Source organism: Ranitomeya imitator, chromosome 5 (assembly GCF_032444005.1).
Source record: "Ranitomeya imitator isolate aRanImi1 chromosome 5, aRanImi1.pri, whole genome shotgun sequence".
In the NCBI taxonomy this organism is placed as follows: Eukaryota; Metazoa; Chordata; class Amphibia; order Anura; family Dendrobatidae; genus Ranitomeya; species Ranitomeya imitator.
The window spans coordinates 435,049,096-435,067,384 of record NC_091286.1 but is presented as its reverse complement, the minus strand read 5'-3'; the positions used below and the strand labels follow the sequence as shown (position 1 = coordinate 435,067,384).

Here is an 18,289-nt window from a genome sequence, read left to right as displayed (position 1 = left end):
GTCTACCAGATTAAGGGCATCTCTAAGCTGGTCAAACTTTGCCTTCCTAAAGTTCAGTGTTTTTGTGACAAGTTCCCCTAGTGAAAGACAGGTGAAACTGTACAATATTGTGGTCGCTATTTCCTAGATGCCCGACCACCTGCAGATTTGTTATTCTGTCAGGTCTATTAGATAGTATTAGGTCTAAAAGTGCTGCTCCTCTGGTTGGATTCTGCACCAATTGTGAAAGATAATTTTTCTTGGTTATTAGCAGAAACCTGTTGCCTTTATGGGTTTCACAGGTTTCTGTTTCCCAGTTAATATCCGGGTAGTTAAAGTCCCCCATAACCAGGACCTCCTTATGGGTTGCAGCTTCATCTATCTGCTTTAGAAGTAGACTTTCCATGGTTTCTGTTATATTTGGGGGTTTGTAACAGACCCCAATGAGAATTTTGTTACCATTTTTCCCTCCATGAATTTCGACCCATATGGACTCGACATCCTCATTTCCTTCGCTAATATCCTCCCTTAAAGTGGACTTTGGACAAGACTTTACATAGAGACAAACCCCTCCTCCTCTCCGATTTTTACGATCCTTTCTAAACAGACTGTAACCCTGTAAGTTAACTGCCCAGTCATAGCTTTCATCTAACCATGTCTCGGTTATTCCCACTATGTCAAAGTTACCTGTAGATATTTCTGCTTCTAGTTCTTCCATCTTGTTTGTCAGGCTTCTGGCGTTTGCGAGCATGCAGTTTAGAGGATTTTGTTTTGTTCCAATCTCCTCGCTGTGGATTGTTTTAGAAATGTTCTTACCTCCCTTCTGAGTATGTTTTCCTGGGTCTTCTTTGTTCAAGTCTAATGTTTTTCTTCCCGTCCCCTCTTCTTCTAGTTTAACGCCCTCCTGATGAGTGTAGCGAGTCTTCTGGCGAATGTGTGTTTCCCAGGTTTGTTGAGGTGTAGTCCGTCTCTGGCGAGGAGTCCATCGTACAAGTAATTCACACCGTGGTCCAGGAATCCGAATCCTTGTTGTCTGCACTATCGTCTTAGCCAGTTGTTTGCATCAAGGATCCTGTTCCATCTCCTGGTGCCATGCCCGTCTACTGGAAGGATAGAAGAAAAAACTACCTGTGCATCCAGTTCCTTTACTTTCTTCCCCAACTCTTCAAAGTCTTTGCAGATTGTCGGTAGGTCCTTCCTTGCCGTGTCATTGGTGCCAACATGTATCAGAAGAAATGGGTGGACGTCCTTGGAGCTGAAGAGCTTTGGTATCCTATCGGTCACATCCTTGATCATCGCACCTGGAAGGCAGCATACTTCTCTTGCAGTTATGTCCGGTCTGCAGATGGCTGCTTCTGTGCCTCTCAGTAGTGAGTCTCCCACCACCACCACTCTTCGTTGCTTCTTGGCTGTACTTTTTGCTGTCACTTGTTGCTGTGTGCCCTTTTCTTTTTTGCTTGCTGGTATTGCTTCATCCTTAGGTGTGCCATCTTCATCCTCTACAAAGATTTGATATCGGTTCTTCAGTTGTGTGGTTGGTGATTTCTCCATGGTCTTCTTGCTTCTTTTGGTCACATGCTTCCACTCATCTGCTTTTGGAGGTTCTCTGACACTTTTTTCACCTTCTGTGACCAGTAGAGATGCTTCTGTTCTGTCTAGAAAGTCTTCATTCTCTTTGATGAGTTTCAAAGTTGCTATTCTTTCTTACAGACCCCGCACCTTTTCTTCTAAAAGGGCCACTAGTCTACACTTCTGACAGGTGAAAAAAAAAAAAAAAATCTCTATAAATCTTCAGCAGAGCGAGTGTGAGCGAGCTGAGTGTGACCAGAGCGTAAGTGTGGACGGCGGTAAGTGTGACTTGTGATTCAGTGACTTTGGAGTCAGGGAGTTTTCAGGGGAGGAATTACTGAATTGCTGTCTGATTTTTATTAATACTTTGTATTTATTTATTTATTTTTTTTATTGAACTGTTCTGTCTGGTGCAATCCCCATTAGGAAATGTGCTCCACGATTGTTAATGCCATCCAGTGCACATCTTGCCACATGTATGCAGTCCTTGAGCAGCCGATCGAGGGTGCATACTGCTGTGCGAGATGTGAGCACGTTGTGCATTTGGAAACCCAGATTCTGACTCTAAATGTGCAGCTGGCAACACTGAGATCCATAGACAACATGGAGAGGAGTCTTCTGCTCACGGAGCAGACGCTCAATGGGACAGATGAGGGGGGGGATGGTGGGATGGAGCTGCAGGACAATGAAGTAGCAAGCTGGGTGACAGTTAGGAAGCGGGGTAGAGGGAAGAGTGCCAGGGAGGCTAGTCCTGATCTGGAACACCCCAATAAGTTTGCTAAGTTGGCAGATGAGGGGGGTGCCAGTACAGGGGTAGCACTGCTGCAGCCAGGCATGTCCTCTGAAAGCCGGAGGAGTGACTGCTCCAGTAAGGAGGGAAATAGGAGAGCAGGGCAGGCCAGACAGGTGCTGGTAGTGGGCGACTCAATTATTAGGGGAACAGATAGGGCAATCTGTCACAAAGACAGGGATCGTCGAACGGTGTGCTGCCTACCTGGCGCTCGAGTCCGACACATCGCTGATCGGGTGGACAGATTATTGGGAGGGGCTGGTGAGGACCCAGCGGTCATGGTGCACATTGGCACTAATGACAAAGTTAGAGGTAGGTGGAAGGTCCTTAAAGATGATTTCAGGGAATTAGGCTGCAAGCTGAAAGCAAGGACCTCCAACGTGGTATTTTCCGAAATACTGCCGGTACCACGTGCCACGCCAGAGAGGCAACGGGAGATTAGGGAGGTTAATAAGTGGCTCAAGAATTGGTGTAGGAAAGAGGGGTTTGGGTTCCTGCAGAACTGGGCCGACTTCTCAGTTGGCTACAGGCTCTACGCTAGGGACGGGCTGCACCTCAATGGGGAGGGTGCAGCTGTGCTGGGGGAGAGAATGGCTAGAAGGTTGGAGGAGTGTTTAAACTAGGAATTGGGGGGGAGGGTATTCATTTTATAGGAGGGGAAGATAGTGCAGACAGAGTCCTGGGCACAAATAAGGAAGTTGGGGGTGGCGGTGGCATGGGGGGTGGGGTCAGAACAGTTAATAATTTAAGAAATAGAAGTACAGAGAGGAACATAAAGTGCATGTATACTAATGCCAGAAGCCTCGCCAACAAAATGGACGAATTAGAACTAATGTTGTTGGAGCATAATTATGACATGGTGGGGATATCTGAAACGTGGCTGGATGAGAGCCATGACTGGGCTGTTAACTTGCAGGGCTATAGCCTGTTCAGAAATGACCGTACAGATAAGCGAGGGGGAGGGGTGTGTCTATATGTAAAATCATCCTTAAAACCCATCCTGCGCGATAATATAGGTGAATTTAATGAAAATGTAGAATCCCTGTGGGTGGAGATAAGGGGAGGGGGAAAAAATAAATTACTGATAGGGGTTTGTTATAAATCTCCAAAAATAATGGAAGCAATGGAGAATATCCTCGTAAAGCAAATAGATGAAGCTGCGACTCAAGGAGAAGTCATTATTATGGGGGACTTCAACTACCCTGAAATAGATTGGGGAACAGAAACCTGCAGTTCCAGCAAAGGTAATCGGTTTTTGACAATTATGAGAGACAATTACCTTTCACAACTGGTTCAGGACCCAACAAGAAGGGGGGCACTGCTAGACCTAATATTAACCAACAGGCCAGACCGCATATCAAATATAAGGGTTGGGGGTTACTTGGGAAATAGCGATCACAAAATAATAAGTTTTCATGTATCCTTTAAAAAGATGTGTAGTAGAGGGGTTACAAGGACACTAAACTTCAGGAGGGCAAATTTCCAACGGATGAGAGAGGATCTTGGTGCAATTAACTGGGACGATATCCTGAGACACAAAAATACACAGAGAAAATGGGATACGTTTATTAGCATCCTGGATAGGACCTGTGCACAGTATATACCGTATGGGAATAAACATATTAGAAATAGGAGGAAACCAATATGGCTAAATAGAGCTGTAAGGGGCGCAATAAGGGACAAAAAGAAAGCATTTAGAGAATTAAAGGAAGTAGGTAGTGAGGAGGCATTAAATAAATACAGAAAATTAAATAAATTCTGTAAAAAGCAAATCAAGGCAGCAAAGATTGAGACAGAGAGACTCATTGCCAGAGATAGTAAAAATAATCCTAAAATATTCTTTAACTACATAAATAGTAAGAAACTAAAAAATGATAGTGTTGGCCCCCTTAAAAATAGTCTGGGTGAGATGGTGGATGAGGATGAGGAAAAAGCCAATATGCTAAATGACTTTTTTTCATCAGTATTTACACAAGAAAATCCCATGGCAGACAAAATGTCTAGTGATAAAAATTCCCAATTAAATGTCACCTGCTTAACCCAGCAGGAAGTGCGGCGGCGTCTAAAAATCACTAAAATTGACAAATCTCCGGGCCCGGATGGGATACACCCTCGAGTACTGCAGGAATTAAGTACAGTCATTGATAGACCATTATTTTTAATCTTTAAAGACTCCATAATAACAGGGTCTGTGCCACAGGACTGGCGTATAGCAAATGTGGTGCCAATATTCAAAAAGGGAACAAAAACTGAACTCGGAAACTATAGGCCAGTAAGCTTAACCTCTACTGTGGGTAAAATCCTGGAGGGCATTCTAAGGGACGCTATACTGGAGTATCTGAAGAGGAATAACCTCATGACCCAGTATCAGCACGGGATTACTAGGGACCGTTCATGTCAGACTAATTTGATCAGTTTCTATGAAGAGGTAAGTTCCGGATTGGACCAAGGGAACCCAGTGGATGTAGTGTATATGGACTTTTCAAAAGCTTTTGATACGGTGCCACACAAAAGGTTGATACATAAAATGAGAATAATGGGGATAGGGGAAAATATGTGCAAGTGGGTTGAGAGCTGGCTCAGGGATAGGAAACAAAGGGTGGTTATTAATGGAGCACACTCGGACTGGGTAGCGGTTAGCAGTGGGGTACCACAGGGGTCAGTATTGGGCCCTCTTCTTTTTAACATATTTATTAATGACCTTGTAGGGGGCATTCAGAGTAGAATTTCAATATTTGCAGATGACACTAAACTCTGCAGGGTAATCAATACAGAGGAGGACAATTTTATATTACAGGATGATTTATGTAAACTAGAAGCTTGGGCTGATAAATGGCAAATGAGCTTTAATGGGGATAAATGTAAGGTCATGCACTTGGGTAGAAGTAATAAGATGTATAATTATGTGCTTAATTCTAAAACTCTGGGCAAAACCGTCAATGAAAAAGACCTGGGTGTATGGGTGGATGACAAACTTAAATTCAGTGGCCAGTGTCAGGCAGCTGCTACAAAGGCAAATAAAATAATGGGATGCATTAAAAGAGGCATAGATGCTCATGAGGAGAATATAATTTTACCTCTATACAAGTCACTAGTTCGACCACACTTAGAATACTGTGCACAGTTCTGGTCTCCGGTGTATAAGAAAGACATAGCTGAACTGGAGCGGGTGCAGAGAAGAGCGACCAAGGTTATTAGAGGACTGGGGGGTCTGCAATAACAAGATAGGTTATTACACTTGGGGCTATTTAGTTTGGAAAAACGAAGACTAAGGGGTGATCTCATTTTAATGTATAAATATATGAGGGGACAGTACAAAGACCTTTCTGATGATCTTTTTAATCATAGACCTGAAACAGGGACAAGGGGGCATCCTCTGCGGTTGGAGGAAAAAAGGTTTAAGCATAATAACAGACACGGATTCTTTACTGTAAGAGCAGTGAGACTATGGAACTCTCTGCCGTGTGATGTTGTAATGAGTGATTCATTACTTAAATTTAAGAGGGGACTGGATACCTTTCTGGAAAAGTATAATGTTACAGGGTATATACACTAGATTCCTTGATAGGGCGTTGATCCAGGGAACTAGTCTGATTGCCGTATGTGGAGTCGGGAAGGAATTTTTTTTCCCCAATGTGGAGCTTACTCTTTGCACATGGGTTTTTTTTGCCTTCCTCTGGATCAACATGTTAGGGCATGTTAGGTTAGGCTATGGGTTGAACTAGATGGACATATAGTCTTCCTTCAACCTTAATAACTATGTAACTATGTAATTTTTATCGTCGCTTCATCTGCAATTTTTCTAGTATTGCCAAACCATTGACCGATTTGACCAAGAAGGGTGCTGATTTGGTCAATTGGTCTTCTGCTGCTGTGGAAGCTTTTCAGGAGTTGAAGCGTCGTTTTTCTTCTGCCTCTGTGATGTGTCAACCAGATGTTTCTCTTCCGTTCCAGGTCGAGGTTGATGCTTCTGAGATTGGAGCAGGGGCTGTGTTGTCGCAGAGAGGTTCTGATTGCTCAGTGATGAAACCATGCGCTTTTTTTTCCAGGAAGTTTTCGCCTGCTGAGCGAAATTATGATGTGGGCAACCGAGAGTTGCTGGCCATGAAGTGGGCATTCGAGGAGTGGCGTCATTGGCTTGAAGGAGCTAAGCATCGCGTGGTGGTATTGACTGATCATAAGAACTTGACTTATCTTGAGTCTGCTAAGCGGTTGAATCCTAGACAGGCTCGTTGGTCGCTGTTTTTTGCCCATTTTGACTTTGTGATTTCGTACCTTCCGGGCTCTAAAAATGTGAAGGCGGATGCTCTGTCTAGGAGTTTTGTGCCCGACTCTCCGGGTTTGTCTGAGCCGGCGGGTATCCTCAAGGAAGGAGTAATTGTGTCTGCCATCTCCCCTGATTTGCGGTGGGTGCTGCAAAAATTTCAGGCTAATAAACCTGATCGTTGTCCAGCGGAGAGACTGTTTGTCCCTGATAGGTGGACCAATAAAGTTATCTCTGAGGTTCATTGTTCGGTGTTGGCTGGTCATCCTGGAATCTTTGGTACCAGAGAGTTAGTGGCTAGATCCTTTTGGTGGCCGTCTCTGTCGCGGGATGTGCGTGCTTTTGTGCAGTCCTGTGGGATTTGTGCTCGGGCTAAGCCCTGCTGTTCTCGTGCCAGTGGGTTGCTTTTGCCCTTGCCGGTCCCGAAGAGGCCTTGGACACATATCTCTATGGATTTTATTTCTGATCTTCCCGTTTCTCAAAAGATGTCAGTCATTTGGGTGGTCTGTGATCGCTTTTCTAAGATGGTCCATCTGGTACCCTTGTCTAAATTGCCTTCCTCCTCTGATTTGGTGCCATTGTTCTTCCAGCATGTGGTTCGTTTACATGGCATTCCAGAGAATATAGTTTCTGACAGAGGTTCCCAGTTTGTTTCAAGGTTTTGGCGAGCCTTTTGTGGTAGGATGGGCATTGACTTGTCTTTTTCCTTGGCTTTCCATCCTCAGACTAATGGCCAGACCGAACGAACCAATCAGACCTTGGAAACATATCTGAGATGCTTTGTTTCTGCCGATCAGGATGACTGGGTGTCCTTTTTGCCTTTGGCTGAGTTCGCCCTTAATAATCGGGCCAGCTCGGCTCCCTTGGTTTCGCCATTTTTCTGCAATTCTGGGTTCCATCCTCGTTTCTCTTCAGGACAGGTTGAGTCTTCGGACTGTCCTGGTGTGGATACTGTGGTGGACAGGTTGCAGCAGATTTGGACTCATGTAGGGGACAATTTGACCTTGTCCCAGGAGAAGGCTCAACGTTTCGCTAATCGCAGACGCCGGTTGGGTCCCCGACTTCGTGTTGGGGATCTGGTTTGGTTATCTTCTCGTCATATTCCTATGAAGGTTTCCTCTCCTAAGTTTAAACCTCGTTTCATTGGTCCATATAGGATTTCTGAGGTTCTTAATCCTGTGTCTTTTCGTCTGACCCTTCCAGATTCTTTTTCCATACATAACGTATTCCATAGGTCATTGTTGCGGAGATACGTGGCACCTATGGTTCCATCTGTTGATCCTCCTGCCCCGGTTTTGGTGGAGGGGGAACTGGAGTATATTGTGGAGAAGATTTTGGATTCTCGTGTTTCAAGACGGAAACTCCAGTATCTGGTTAAATGGAAGGGTTATGCTCAGGAAGATAATTCCTGGGTTTTTGCCTCTGATGTCCATGCTCCCGATCTTGTTCGTGCCTTTCATGTGGCTCATCCTGGTCGGCCTGGGGGCTCTGGTGAGGGTTCGGTGACCCCTCCTCAAGGGGGGGGTACTGTTGTGAATTCTGTGGCAGAGCTCCCTCCTGTGGTCACAAGTGGTACTTCGGCTGATTCTCTCTGTGAGCTTCTGTTGGTGGAGGGAAGTGGTACTGCGGCTTCTGAGTTTCCTCCCTCAGGTGATCTGGTGAGGTCGTTAGGTGCTTCTCTACTTAACTCCACCTAGTGCTTTGATCCTGGCTTCCTGTCAATGTTCCAGTGTTGGACTTTCTTTTCCCTGGATCATTCCTGTGGCCTGCTGCTCTGCATAGCTAAGTTCTTCTTTGCTATTTGTTTGCTATTTTTTCTGTCCAGCTTGTCTAATTTGTTGCTGGAAGCTCTGGGACGCAAAGGGTGTACCTCCGTGCCGTTAGTTCGGTACGGAGGGTCTTTTTGCCCCCTTTGTGTGGTTTTCTTTAGGGTTTTGTGTAGACCGCAAAGTTACCTTTTCTATCCTCGCTCTGTTAAGAAAGTCGGGCCTCACTTTGCTGAATCTATTTCATCTCTATGTTTGTCTTTTCATCTTAACTCACAGTCATTATATGTGGGGGGCTGCCTTTTCCTTTGGGGTATTTCTCTGAGGCAAGGTAGGCTTATTTTCTATCTTCAGGCTAGTTAGTTTCTCAGGCTGTGCCGAGTTGCATAGGCAGAGTTAGGCGCAATCCACGGCTGCCTCTAGTGTTGTTTGGAGAGGATTAGGGATTGCGGTCTGCAGAGTTCCCACGTCTCAGAGCTCGTTCTATGATTTTGGGTTATTGTCAGATCACTGTATGTGCTCTGACCGCTATGTCCATTGTGGTACTGAATTGCCTTTCATAACAAGGAACACCGTTTTACCTTCAAAGACTTTCTGCATCTATCGCAGGGAATTATATATATTTTTGGTGTTTTTCAGCTATTTTAGGATATTCCATTGTACACTTAGTTCCGTGTCCTATTCAATTGTCTCACATCCTATCAGTGGACTCTTTGCTATCACCCAGCGCGTACCGGTATATATTCTGATATATACCAAGTTGATATACAATTTTTTTCTTTTTTACTAACAGTAGGTGGATGTTTGTTGGTGTCGCTGCAGGGTTATTGAGCTTGATACTTAGCGCCACCATATTTTAGATATAAATAAGAAAACGTGAGGTAAAATGCAGATGAAAAAAAGAAAGTCATTCTCAATAAAGTCACTTATCCATTAGGTGACATCCTGACAGGAATGGTTCCAGAGTAGATAATGGCACCAACAGCTGTCGAAGCAACGTGGATCCGGTGTGGTCCTGGGAAGATGGCAATGATCCATTTCCAGCAGACAACTTTAAATCTTTGAAACATCCCGTGGAGTCTGCAGTAAAAAGACTCCAATAGCCAGCAAGGTATATGCCACAGTCCTATCAGAATTAAGCAAGGCTCTGCTCTCATATGCTGATGAAATCAGATCACAAGTCTCTGGGACGACATTCACTAGTAAAGTTGGGATGTAAATAACGGTCACTCTCCCGATCTCTTTCAGGCGGCACACATACGGTACTCTTGATCCTGAAATGTCCGGCACCCGGCTTTATAATAGTCACCAGGCACACACTGCCTGTCTCTCTCTTTCTGGTCCCCACTGTTGATGGGGGGAATGACAGGGGTCGCTGGTCTGTGCGGCTCAGATGCTCCCCGGACGGAGCACTTATCTCTCTTGCTGCTGCAGTAACCGGCTTGGCTCTGCTCTGTGGGCACGGCTCTGCTCCACACCGCTCTGCAGGCAATCGGGGCTCCTTCTATAAGGCCCGTTGCCACACCAATACTCTGATGAGGGAAGCAGAGTGTACTGCTCCCTATGCTACCCTCCTCACTGCTCTGAGCCGGCGACTGACTTGCATTGCTTGCTTTTTCTCTTTTACCTCATGCTGCTGCGTGCGCTCATTCAGCTCTCACCACCCCCTCCTATCCGCAGGAAGCTCCATCTCTCTCCTTCTTCCCTCCAGCAGCAGGGGAAGATCCGTCTGTTTAAAGCTTCACCCTGGAAACAGAGGATGCAGCCCTTTCAGTTCCGGACCCGGCATGCAGGTACCTGTGGTCCAGTCTATCTCCTTACATGTTATGTGCGGAGAGGAAGCACCACAGGATATCAAGTAATAGGTCCTTTGGACTGAAGAAATGTAAAGAGACATTTGACAGATTGGAATCCAGGCCAGAGAGGCCACCTAAACGGTATGGAACTCATCTCAGGGGAAGTAGGAGGCCCACTTAAAGGGGATTGAATGAGAAGGAATTTTGTTTTTTTCTTTTTCTCTTTTTCCAACTTCAATTTTAATGTGATTTGAATGTTTATCATGTGACTTGTAATTGGTTCTCCTATTGGTCAAACTTTCTATAAAAGTTGTATAGGACCTTTTCATGTGTAGTTTGAGAAAGGACGCTTTGAGCGTTTGAAACACGTTGCTGCATTTCTCACCATGTGAACCTGATTTTACCATGGTTTTAAAGCTTTTAAATTTTGGATTCAAAGAAGCTGGAACAGCAACTCTTTTTTCTACTCTTTATTGCACATGTGACCACATGAGTTCCGTGCTTCATACATTTTTTACTTCAATAAAGTACTGACATTAGGGGGGTGAATACTTATGCGCACTGAAGTTTTAGTTATTTTGTCCTAATTGCTGTTTGTTTTACAATTAAAATAAAACCAAATGTTCACAGTTGTATGCGTGTTGTTAAAATGAACTGATACAAGCCCTCAAAAGAAACCAATGAAATTCCCGGTTGTGAGATAACAAAACAACAAAAATGCCAAGGACGGGTGAATATTTTAACAAGTCACTGTATGGTCAGCACTGTAGAGTATAAGCTTTTATGGTTACTGGAATCATCTCTCTCCTGTAGAGTGTAATCTCTTATGGTTAGCGGGGTTCTCTCTCTCTTGACTGTAAAATGTAAGCTCTTATAGTAAGCAGGGTTCCTTCTCTATCTCTTCTCTGCCTAACGTGTATTTTATAAGAACCTGCAATGTTTTTAGTATTGAGATTCTCATGAATTTGTTCACCTTAGATCAAATGTTTTGGGAAAATAATGAAGTTGGTAAATTCGAATTTCTAATGATCTGCTCATTTCTAGCATATACTTTACCCTTTGTTATGGTTATAGTTAGGGTTAAGTGTTCTTGGCAGGAAGATTACATCTGTGTTCTGTATATAGTATTTTTACTATACTATTGTATGCATTATGCTTATGTGCTAGTCCTTAAAATTGCCTTCCTTAGTAGGTGTGTGCTTTCTGATGGGAAGAAATTGGCGTATCCTTGGGTAGTTTAGGCCACAGCTGAGACTGACTTATGATGTCCATGCCACCTGTATCCACAATGGGAGAGGATGTGAAGCAGCTGTGATACAAGCTGATTTGTAAGAACAAGATAGTTATGAGTGAAGAACAGCTGTAAAAAGAACCATGTTGTTCTGCAGTCCTATAGAAGATGCTGCTTTACTGTCCTGATATCCTGTTAAGCAGTAAAACACATAATACATGTTGCTGCAATGGTTACTTGTGGCCAAAAGTCAGCATGCCCTCAAGTTTAACCTGCTGAGTCTCTACTGGGATTTGTTGTTTTCTCTATCCCAAATGACACAAGCTCAGTTCATATTCTCCTTTCATGTCTGCATTTAGAATAGTTCATGGATTGATAGGATAAACCCCATTAATAGAGTAATGTGAAATAGCCATATATGCTGTTTTAATTGTGATACTTAAAAGCAATAATTTGTATTATAGATGGCTTACTCATTTCTCTCATTTATACATTTAGGTAAGATATATACAAGTCCAAAAAGTACGATATGTCTGGATTCCCTCAGAGAGCAAGTTTATAAAAGTTGGGTAAGTAAACTACAAAAAAAAATGTAATGTGGTTATCTGGGAATTAATTATTTTTCTATGGGGCTAAGCACTTATTGACAGGACATTTACCTACCTGCCTGTTCTGCTCTGTGATGATCTCTCCTGGCTCAGACCAGTCACAAACCACTTTTGGCAATGTTTCTCCTACTTTCTGTGACATCACATCAACAGAACATTTCCTTCTCTTTCAATCTGCTGATCAGGGAGCTGTCAGTCAACATGACATTAACAGTGACTGAAGAGAAGGAACTGCACAATCGACATGACATCACATGAAAGTAGGAGAATCATCAGGAGTTGTCCATGACCACTCTAAGCTGGGAGAGATTGTCACACAGCAAAAAAGGCAAGTAGTTAGCAAGTACCTGCTGATAAGTACTTACTGTAGCTCCATAGAAAAAAGTCTTGGATGACTCCTTTAATGCTGTACTTTATCAATAAAATTCATAACCAAGAAATTTTCATTTTAGTGTTCTGGAAAAAGACCTTTCTTGTTCAGATATCCACTCAAAATATAGTTTTGGTCTTATCAAAGAAGAACAGGAAGTCAGGTATAAACACCCCTTTCCTCAATCTAATTTTTGGAATAATGTTATACTGGTTTTCCATTCATTATTGGTATCATGCAGGTGAAAACCTGATTATATAGATAGAAAGCTCACTAGAGACAAAAAGAGCTTTGTTCTAATAAACCATACAGTTGTATGATTGATAAGGCTTTTATCATTGACAAGGAGAAGAGTTTTTTAAATCTGATTGGAAATTAAATAAATTATATTGTAAACCTACATAACCTTGCATTTTACAGTGATAAGGCTTTACTAGGATATAACTAAAACGGCACATAACATTATAGATCAAAGTCATACGGCTATTGTACAGTTATTACTTGTATTATGTTTGGCCAGACAACGGATCTGTGGACTAAACACAATTACAGTGAAGGTGACTCCTGTGTGGAAACTACTGTCAAAAGAGGTAAGATAATAAATCTTTATACAATATAACACACAGGCTGTTCACTGCATATTACATTAAATCTATATCATTGTATGATTTAACAAAAGCATTCGCAATGTTTCACAAAAATAATTAATTAATATATATGGGAGAATTCAAGATCAATTGCTGTATATTGGTTACATATTTCTAAATATTGTATTTCATGTTAAATTGAATTAAAGTATATCAATATAGTAGTTATCCTCCAACTTGTTACTCTGTTGCTATTTTAATACTGGAAAGTATAAAAATATGGGAAACAGCAGTACACTTTTCAAAACTTAACCCTCCGTCACATACAACTGATCTGACAGGCGCTTCTCTTTTACTTTCATTTCTCCTTCCTCACCAGATTGTGAGGAAACCCCCTCCCTCCAGGTAGTCTCCTGTCTCTTGAAGGTCTGTGAAACCTGATATCACAGTTGGATTTCAGAGCTTCAGGGGAGAGGATATAGCTGCACAGATCTCTCAGGCTCATTGTATGTGAATACGTCACATTCAGTAAGGTTGGTATTTTATGTTTTTATTCATCACAATAGTTTATTTAGCTTGTTTTATGAATGTATAGCACAAAATGTGAGGATATTTCATAGAAATAAGGGAGATTTTATAAAAGAAAGTGTGCTGCTCAGGCATATACAGTAGTTCCCTAACATATTCCTTCTCTTGCTTCAGATTATCTGCTGAAATGGAGAGGAAAATGTACAATTTATCCAAACAACTTGATGTTGAGGAAGTAACAAACATGCTGTTAGATGATAGAGATCTCACACTGAATGAGGATTTAGGAGAGGAAAGTGAGATTGATTCTCATGATGAGGTGGAAGAATGTGTCCTGGATTCTGAAACAGAGCAAGATGGTGACAGTGGTGAGGATGAACAATGCCACCAAAGGGGGTGTGGATACAGCAGATCAGATGTGCTCCACTTTCAACATCAGCAGAAACATCAAACGCTGGCCAATGGTCATATTTTTTTGCTATGTTGAATTTGGGTGGTATAAATTCACAAGTAATTTATCTTGAAAACAAGCTTGAACCACTCCGTAGACGATTGTATCTGAAAAAATTGGCCCATGAACTAGTACTTGGAGAGCTACGCAGGAGAAGCGTGAAAACAATCGGTATCCCCTCTCGCCTTCAAGTTCAGCTCAAAAGGTTCCGCCCAGAAGATGATGGTGAAAAGTCACCATCTGCACCACCTCACAAAAGAAGGAGATGCACCACCTGCCAAACGGAAAGCGGAACCAGAAGGCTTTCAAATTATGAATGTCTCAAATGTCATAAAGCAATTTGCCTGACACATGCAAAAATGGTGTGTAATTCTTGCTATTTGCTCTGCAAGTGTGACTTTTCTGGTGAAACCTCAGCATCTACTTCTGATTGAATATGTTTTTAATAGTACTTAAGGAACCTTAAAATTAAGTTTGTGTTCAAAAATTTTCTTTGTACATTTTTTTGAGAGAGTCGAACTGGGGACTATTTGGCGGGAGTTTTGAAAAGTTTGTATTTCATAGTTATTAGTTTTATGTTAAGTAAATGTTTTTTTTTGCAACTGATTATGTGTAGTCTCTTTTATTACATCCCTATGAAGGTCACTGATCACTTTTAGAGCACTGAAATTGCAAACATTAGATATTATAGGTATTTTTCCAGCAGGCGCCTGACAGGCACATTGTATGTGAACTCGTTAGTCCGAATATTGTATGTGACGGAGGGTTAAACAATTATTCTCAAGTTGTCTCGTGAGTAGCTCACAACTTTGCTGTCTCCTAATTTCCTAGTTTTTGGGGGAAGGAGGCATGTTTAGTGGCTTTTGAAAGTATTCACACCTTTGATCTTTACCTATTTTGTTACGTTACAACCTGTGTTTAAATATTTTTCCAATTTGATTTGTGTGTGGTGCAGCAGTACTAAATAGTTACAGTTACGTCCATATATATTTGGACAGAGACAACATTTTTCTAATTTTGGTTATAGACATTACCAGAATAAATTTTAAACAAAACAATTCAGATGCAGCTGAAGTTCAGTCTTTCAGCTTTCATTTGAGGGTATCCACATTAAAATTGGATGAAGGGTTTAGGAGTTTCAGCCCCTTAACATGTGCCACCCTGTTTTTAAAGGGACCATAAGTAATTGGAAAGAATAAATCATTGTAAATAAAATGTTCATTTTTAGTACTTGGTTGAGAACCCTTTGTTGGTAATGACTGCCTGAAGTCTTGAACTCATGGACATCACCAGATGCTGTGTTTCCTTCTTTTTGATACTCTGCCAGGCCTTCACTGCGGTGGTTTTCAGTTGCTGTTTGTTTGTGGGCCTTTCTGTCTGAAGTTTAGTCTTTAACAAGTGAAATGCATGATGAATTGGGTTGAGATCAGGTGACTGTCTTGGCCATTCAAGATTATTCCACTTCTTTGCATTAATAAACTCCTGAGTTGCTTTGGCTTTGTGTTTTGGGTCATTGTCCATCTGTGGTATGAAAAGATGACCAATCAGTTTGGCTGCATTTGGCTGGATTTGAGCACACAGTATGTCTTTGAATACTTCAGAATTCATTTGGCTGCTTCTGTCCTGTGTCACATCATCAATAAACACTAGTGACCCAGTGCCACTGGCAGCCATGCATGCCCAAGCCATCACACTGCCTCCGCCGTGTTTTACAGATGATGTGGTATGCTTTGGATCATGAGCTGTACTACGCCTTCACCATACTTTTCTCTTTCTACCATTCTGGTAGAGGTTGATCTTGGTTTCATCTATCCAAAGAATGTTCTTCCAGAACTGTGATGGCATTTTTAGATGTTTTTTAGCAAAGTCCAGTCTAGCCTTTTTATTCTTGTTGCTTATGAGTGGCTTGCACCGTGCAGTGAACCCTCTGTATTTACTTTCATGCAGTCTTCTCTTTATGGTAGATTTGGATATTGATACGCTTTCCTCCTGGAGAGTGTTGTTCACTTGGTTCGCTCTTGTGAAGGGGTTACTCTATTATTCTGCGATCATCCACCACTATTGTCTTCCGTGGGTGCCCAGGTCTTTTTGCATTGATGAGTTCACCAGTGCTTTCTTTCTTTCTCAGGATGTACCAAACTGTAGATTTTGCCACTCCTAATATGCATGTTTACTTCACAGCGAAACCTTCCAAATGCAAGCACCACACCTCAAATCAACTCCAGGCCTTTTATCTGCTTAATTGAGAATGACATAACAAAGAGATTGACCAAACCTGTTCATGAAATAGCCTTGGAGTCTATTGTCCGATTACTTTTGTTCCCTTCAAAAACAGGGTGGCACATGTTGAGGAACTGAAACTTCTAAACCCTTCATCCAATTTTAAAGTGGATACGCTCAAATGAAAGCTGAAAGTCTGAACTTCAACTGCATTTGAATTGTTTTGTTAAAAATTCATTGTGGTAATGTCTATAACCAAAATTAGAAAAATGTCTCTGTCCAAATATATATGGACATAACTGTAAGTTGGTGAAATCAAGTGGGAAAATATAGGCAGAAAATAAATGTATGATATCAAATAACTAAAAATTAGCATGTGCATATGTATTCATTCTATTTGAAATTAAGTTTCTAAAAATTTCTGGTGCCAGCAATTACCTTCATAAGTCAAATGGTCAATAAAAGAAAGTCCAGTTGTATGCAATCTAAGTGTCACATAATATGTCAGTATACATACACCTTCTCTTGACGGGCACAGAAGCTACAAGACCATTAAGCAACAAGCATCACCAACCATACAACACCATGAAGACCAAGGAGATCTCCAATCAAGTCAGGGACAAAGTTGTTGAGAAGTCAATGTCACAGTTGGGGCATAAAAATATCCCAATCTCTTATGATCCCCCAGTGCACTATCAAATATAACACCATCATATGGAAAGAATTTGAACACCATCCCCACAGTAAAACATGGTGGTAGCAGCATCATACTGTGGGGATATTTTTCAGCAGCAAGGACAGGAAACAACAAGACAATAAATTGGTTTTAGCTGGAAAAGTGTAAATGTTTTGGAGTGGCCTACTCAAAGCCCAGTCCTTTTCCAAGACATAGGGTTATATTATGGCTGACCACGCATAGCACACTGGGCTCTGCCACTGCAGGATCCATTAATACCCACTATTTTCATATCTTTGTTCCCCTGGTGAATCCCTATAACAGGGAGGAAACGTGCAGGGAAGGAAACTATGCATGTACATGAGGTGGGGTATCAATAGCATATCATATTTGTTTAATGTCCTTCTAAGTACGGGAGCTTTTGCAGGGGCACAACAGGGAGAGATAGATCCTTCTCCCTTATATCTAGTATTGCTCCATCCATATGGGATCTGGCTACCAACAGAACTCTACGAATGGGTGAGATCAAACCATTTTTTAATTGAGCACTGGTTCAGCACGAGCACTTTATTTTTAGGATATGTGTATTCCTAGTCTCTTGTTTGGGTTTGAATTACTTTTATATTGAATCAATAAAAGTTATACAGTATTTTCTATAGAGAGACTCACCAGGCTAATTTCTGACAAGCCTTGAGGGTATTGGTGGTGTTATTACTATTGAAATACTACACCTGCATTTTATGTAAAGCCTCGACCTTAATCAAATTGAGAATCTATGGACAGATTAGAAGATTGCTGTTCACTAAAGGTATCGTCACATGTAGCGACGCTGCAGCGATCTAGACAACGATCCCGATCGCTGCAGCGTCGCTGTGTGGTCACTGGAGAGCTGTCACACAGACAGCTCTCCAGCGACCAACTATGCGAAGTCCCCTGGTAACCAGGGTAAACATCGGGTTACTAAGCGCAGGGCCGCGCTTAGTAACCTAATGTTTACCCTGGTTACAAGTGCTAATGTAAAAAAAAAAAAAACACTACATACTTACATTCCGGTGTCGGTCCCCCGGCGCTGTGCTTTCCTGCACTGACTGTGAGCACCGCCTGGCCGCAAAGCATAGCGGTGACGTCACCACTGTAATCTGCTTTACGGCTGGCCGGCGCTGACAGTGCAGGGAAGCAGAACGCCGAGGGACGCGACAGACACCGGAATGTAAGTATGAAGTGTTTTTTTTTTTTTTACATTTACACTGGTAACCAGTGTAAACATCGGGTTACTAAGCGCGGCCCTAGGGCAGCACGGTGGCGCAGTGGTTAGCACAGCAGCCTTGAAGCACTGGAGTCCTGGGTTCTAATCCCACCCAGGACAACATCTGCAAAGAGTTTGTATGTTCTCTCCGTGTTTGCGTGGGTTTCCTCTGGGTACTCCGGTTTCCTGCCACATTCCAAAGACATAC

The 18,289-nt window shown here is 42.3% G+C and overlaps 1 protein-coding gene across 1 annotated transcript in view; it reads left to right on the top strand.

Moving 5' to 3' along the window:
* LOC138638114 (probable cation-transporting ATPase 13A4) overlaps positions 1-18,289 on the top strand; it is a 385,556-nt gene that overhangs the window by 72,221 nt on the left and 295,046 nt on the right. Inside the window, exons 4-6 of the mRNA XM_069727134.1 lie at positions 11,894-11,964; positions 12,456-12,536; positions 12,894-12,963. Of these exons, the coding sequence (XP_069583235.1) occupies positions 11,894-11,964; positions 12,456-12,536; positions 12,894-12,963 (222 nt within the window). The remainder of the gene's footprint in view (positions 1-11,893; positions 11,965-12,455; positions 12,537-12,893; positions 12,964-18,289) is intronic.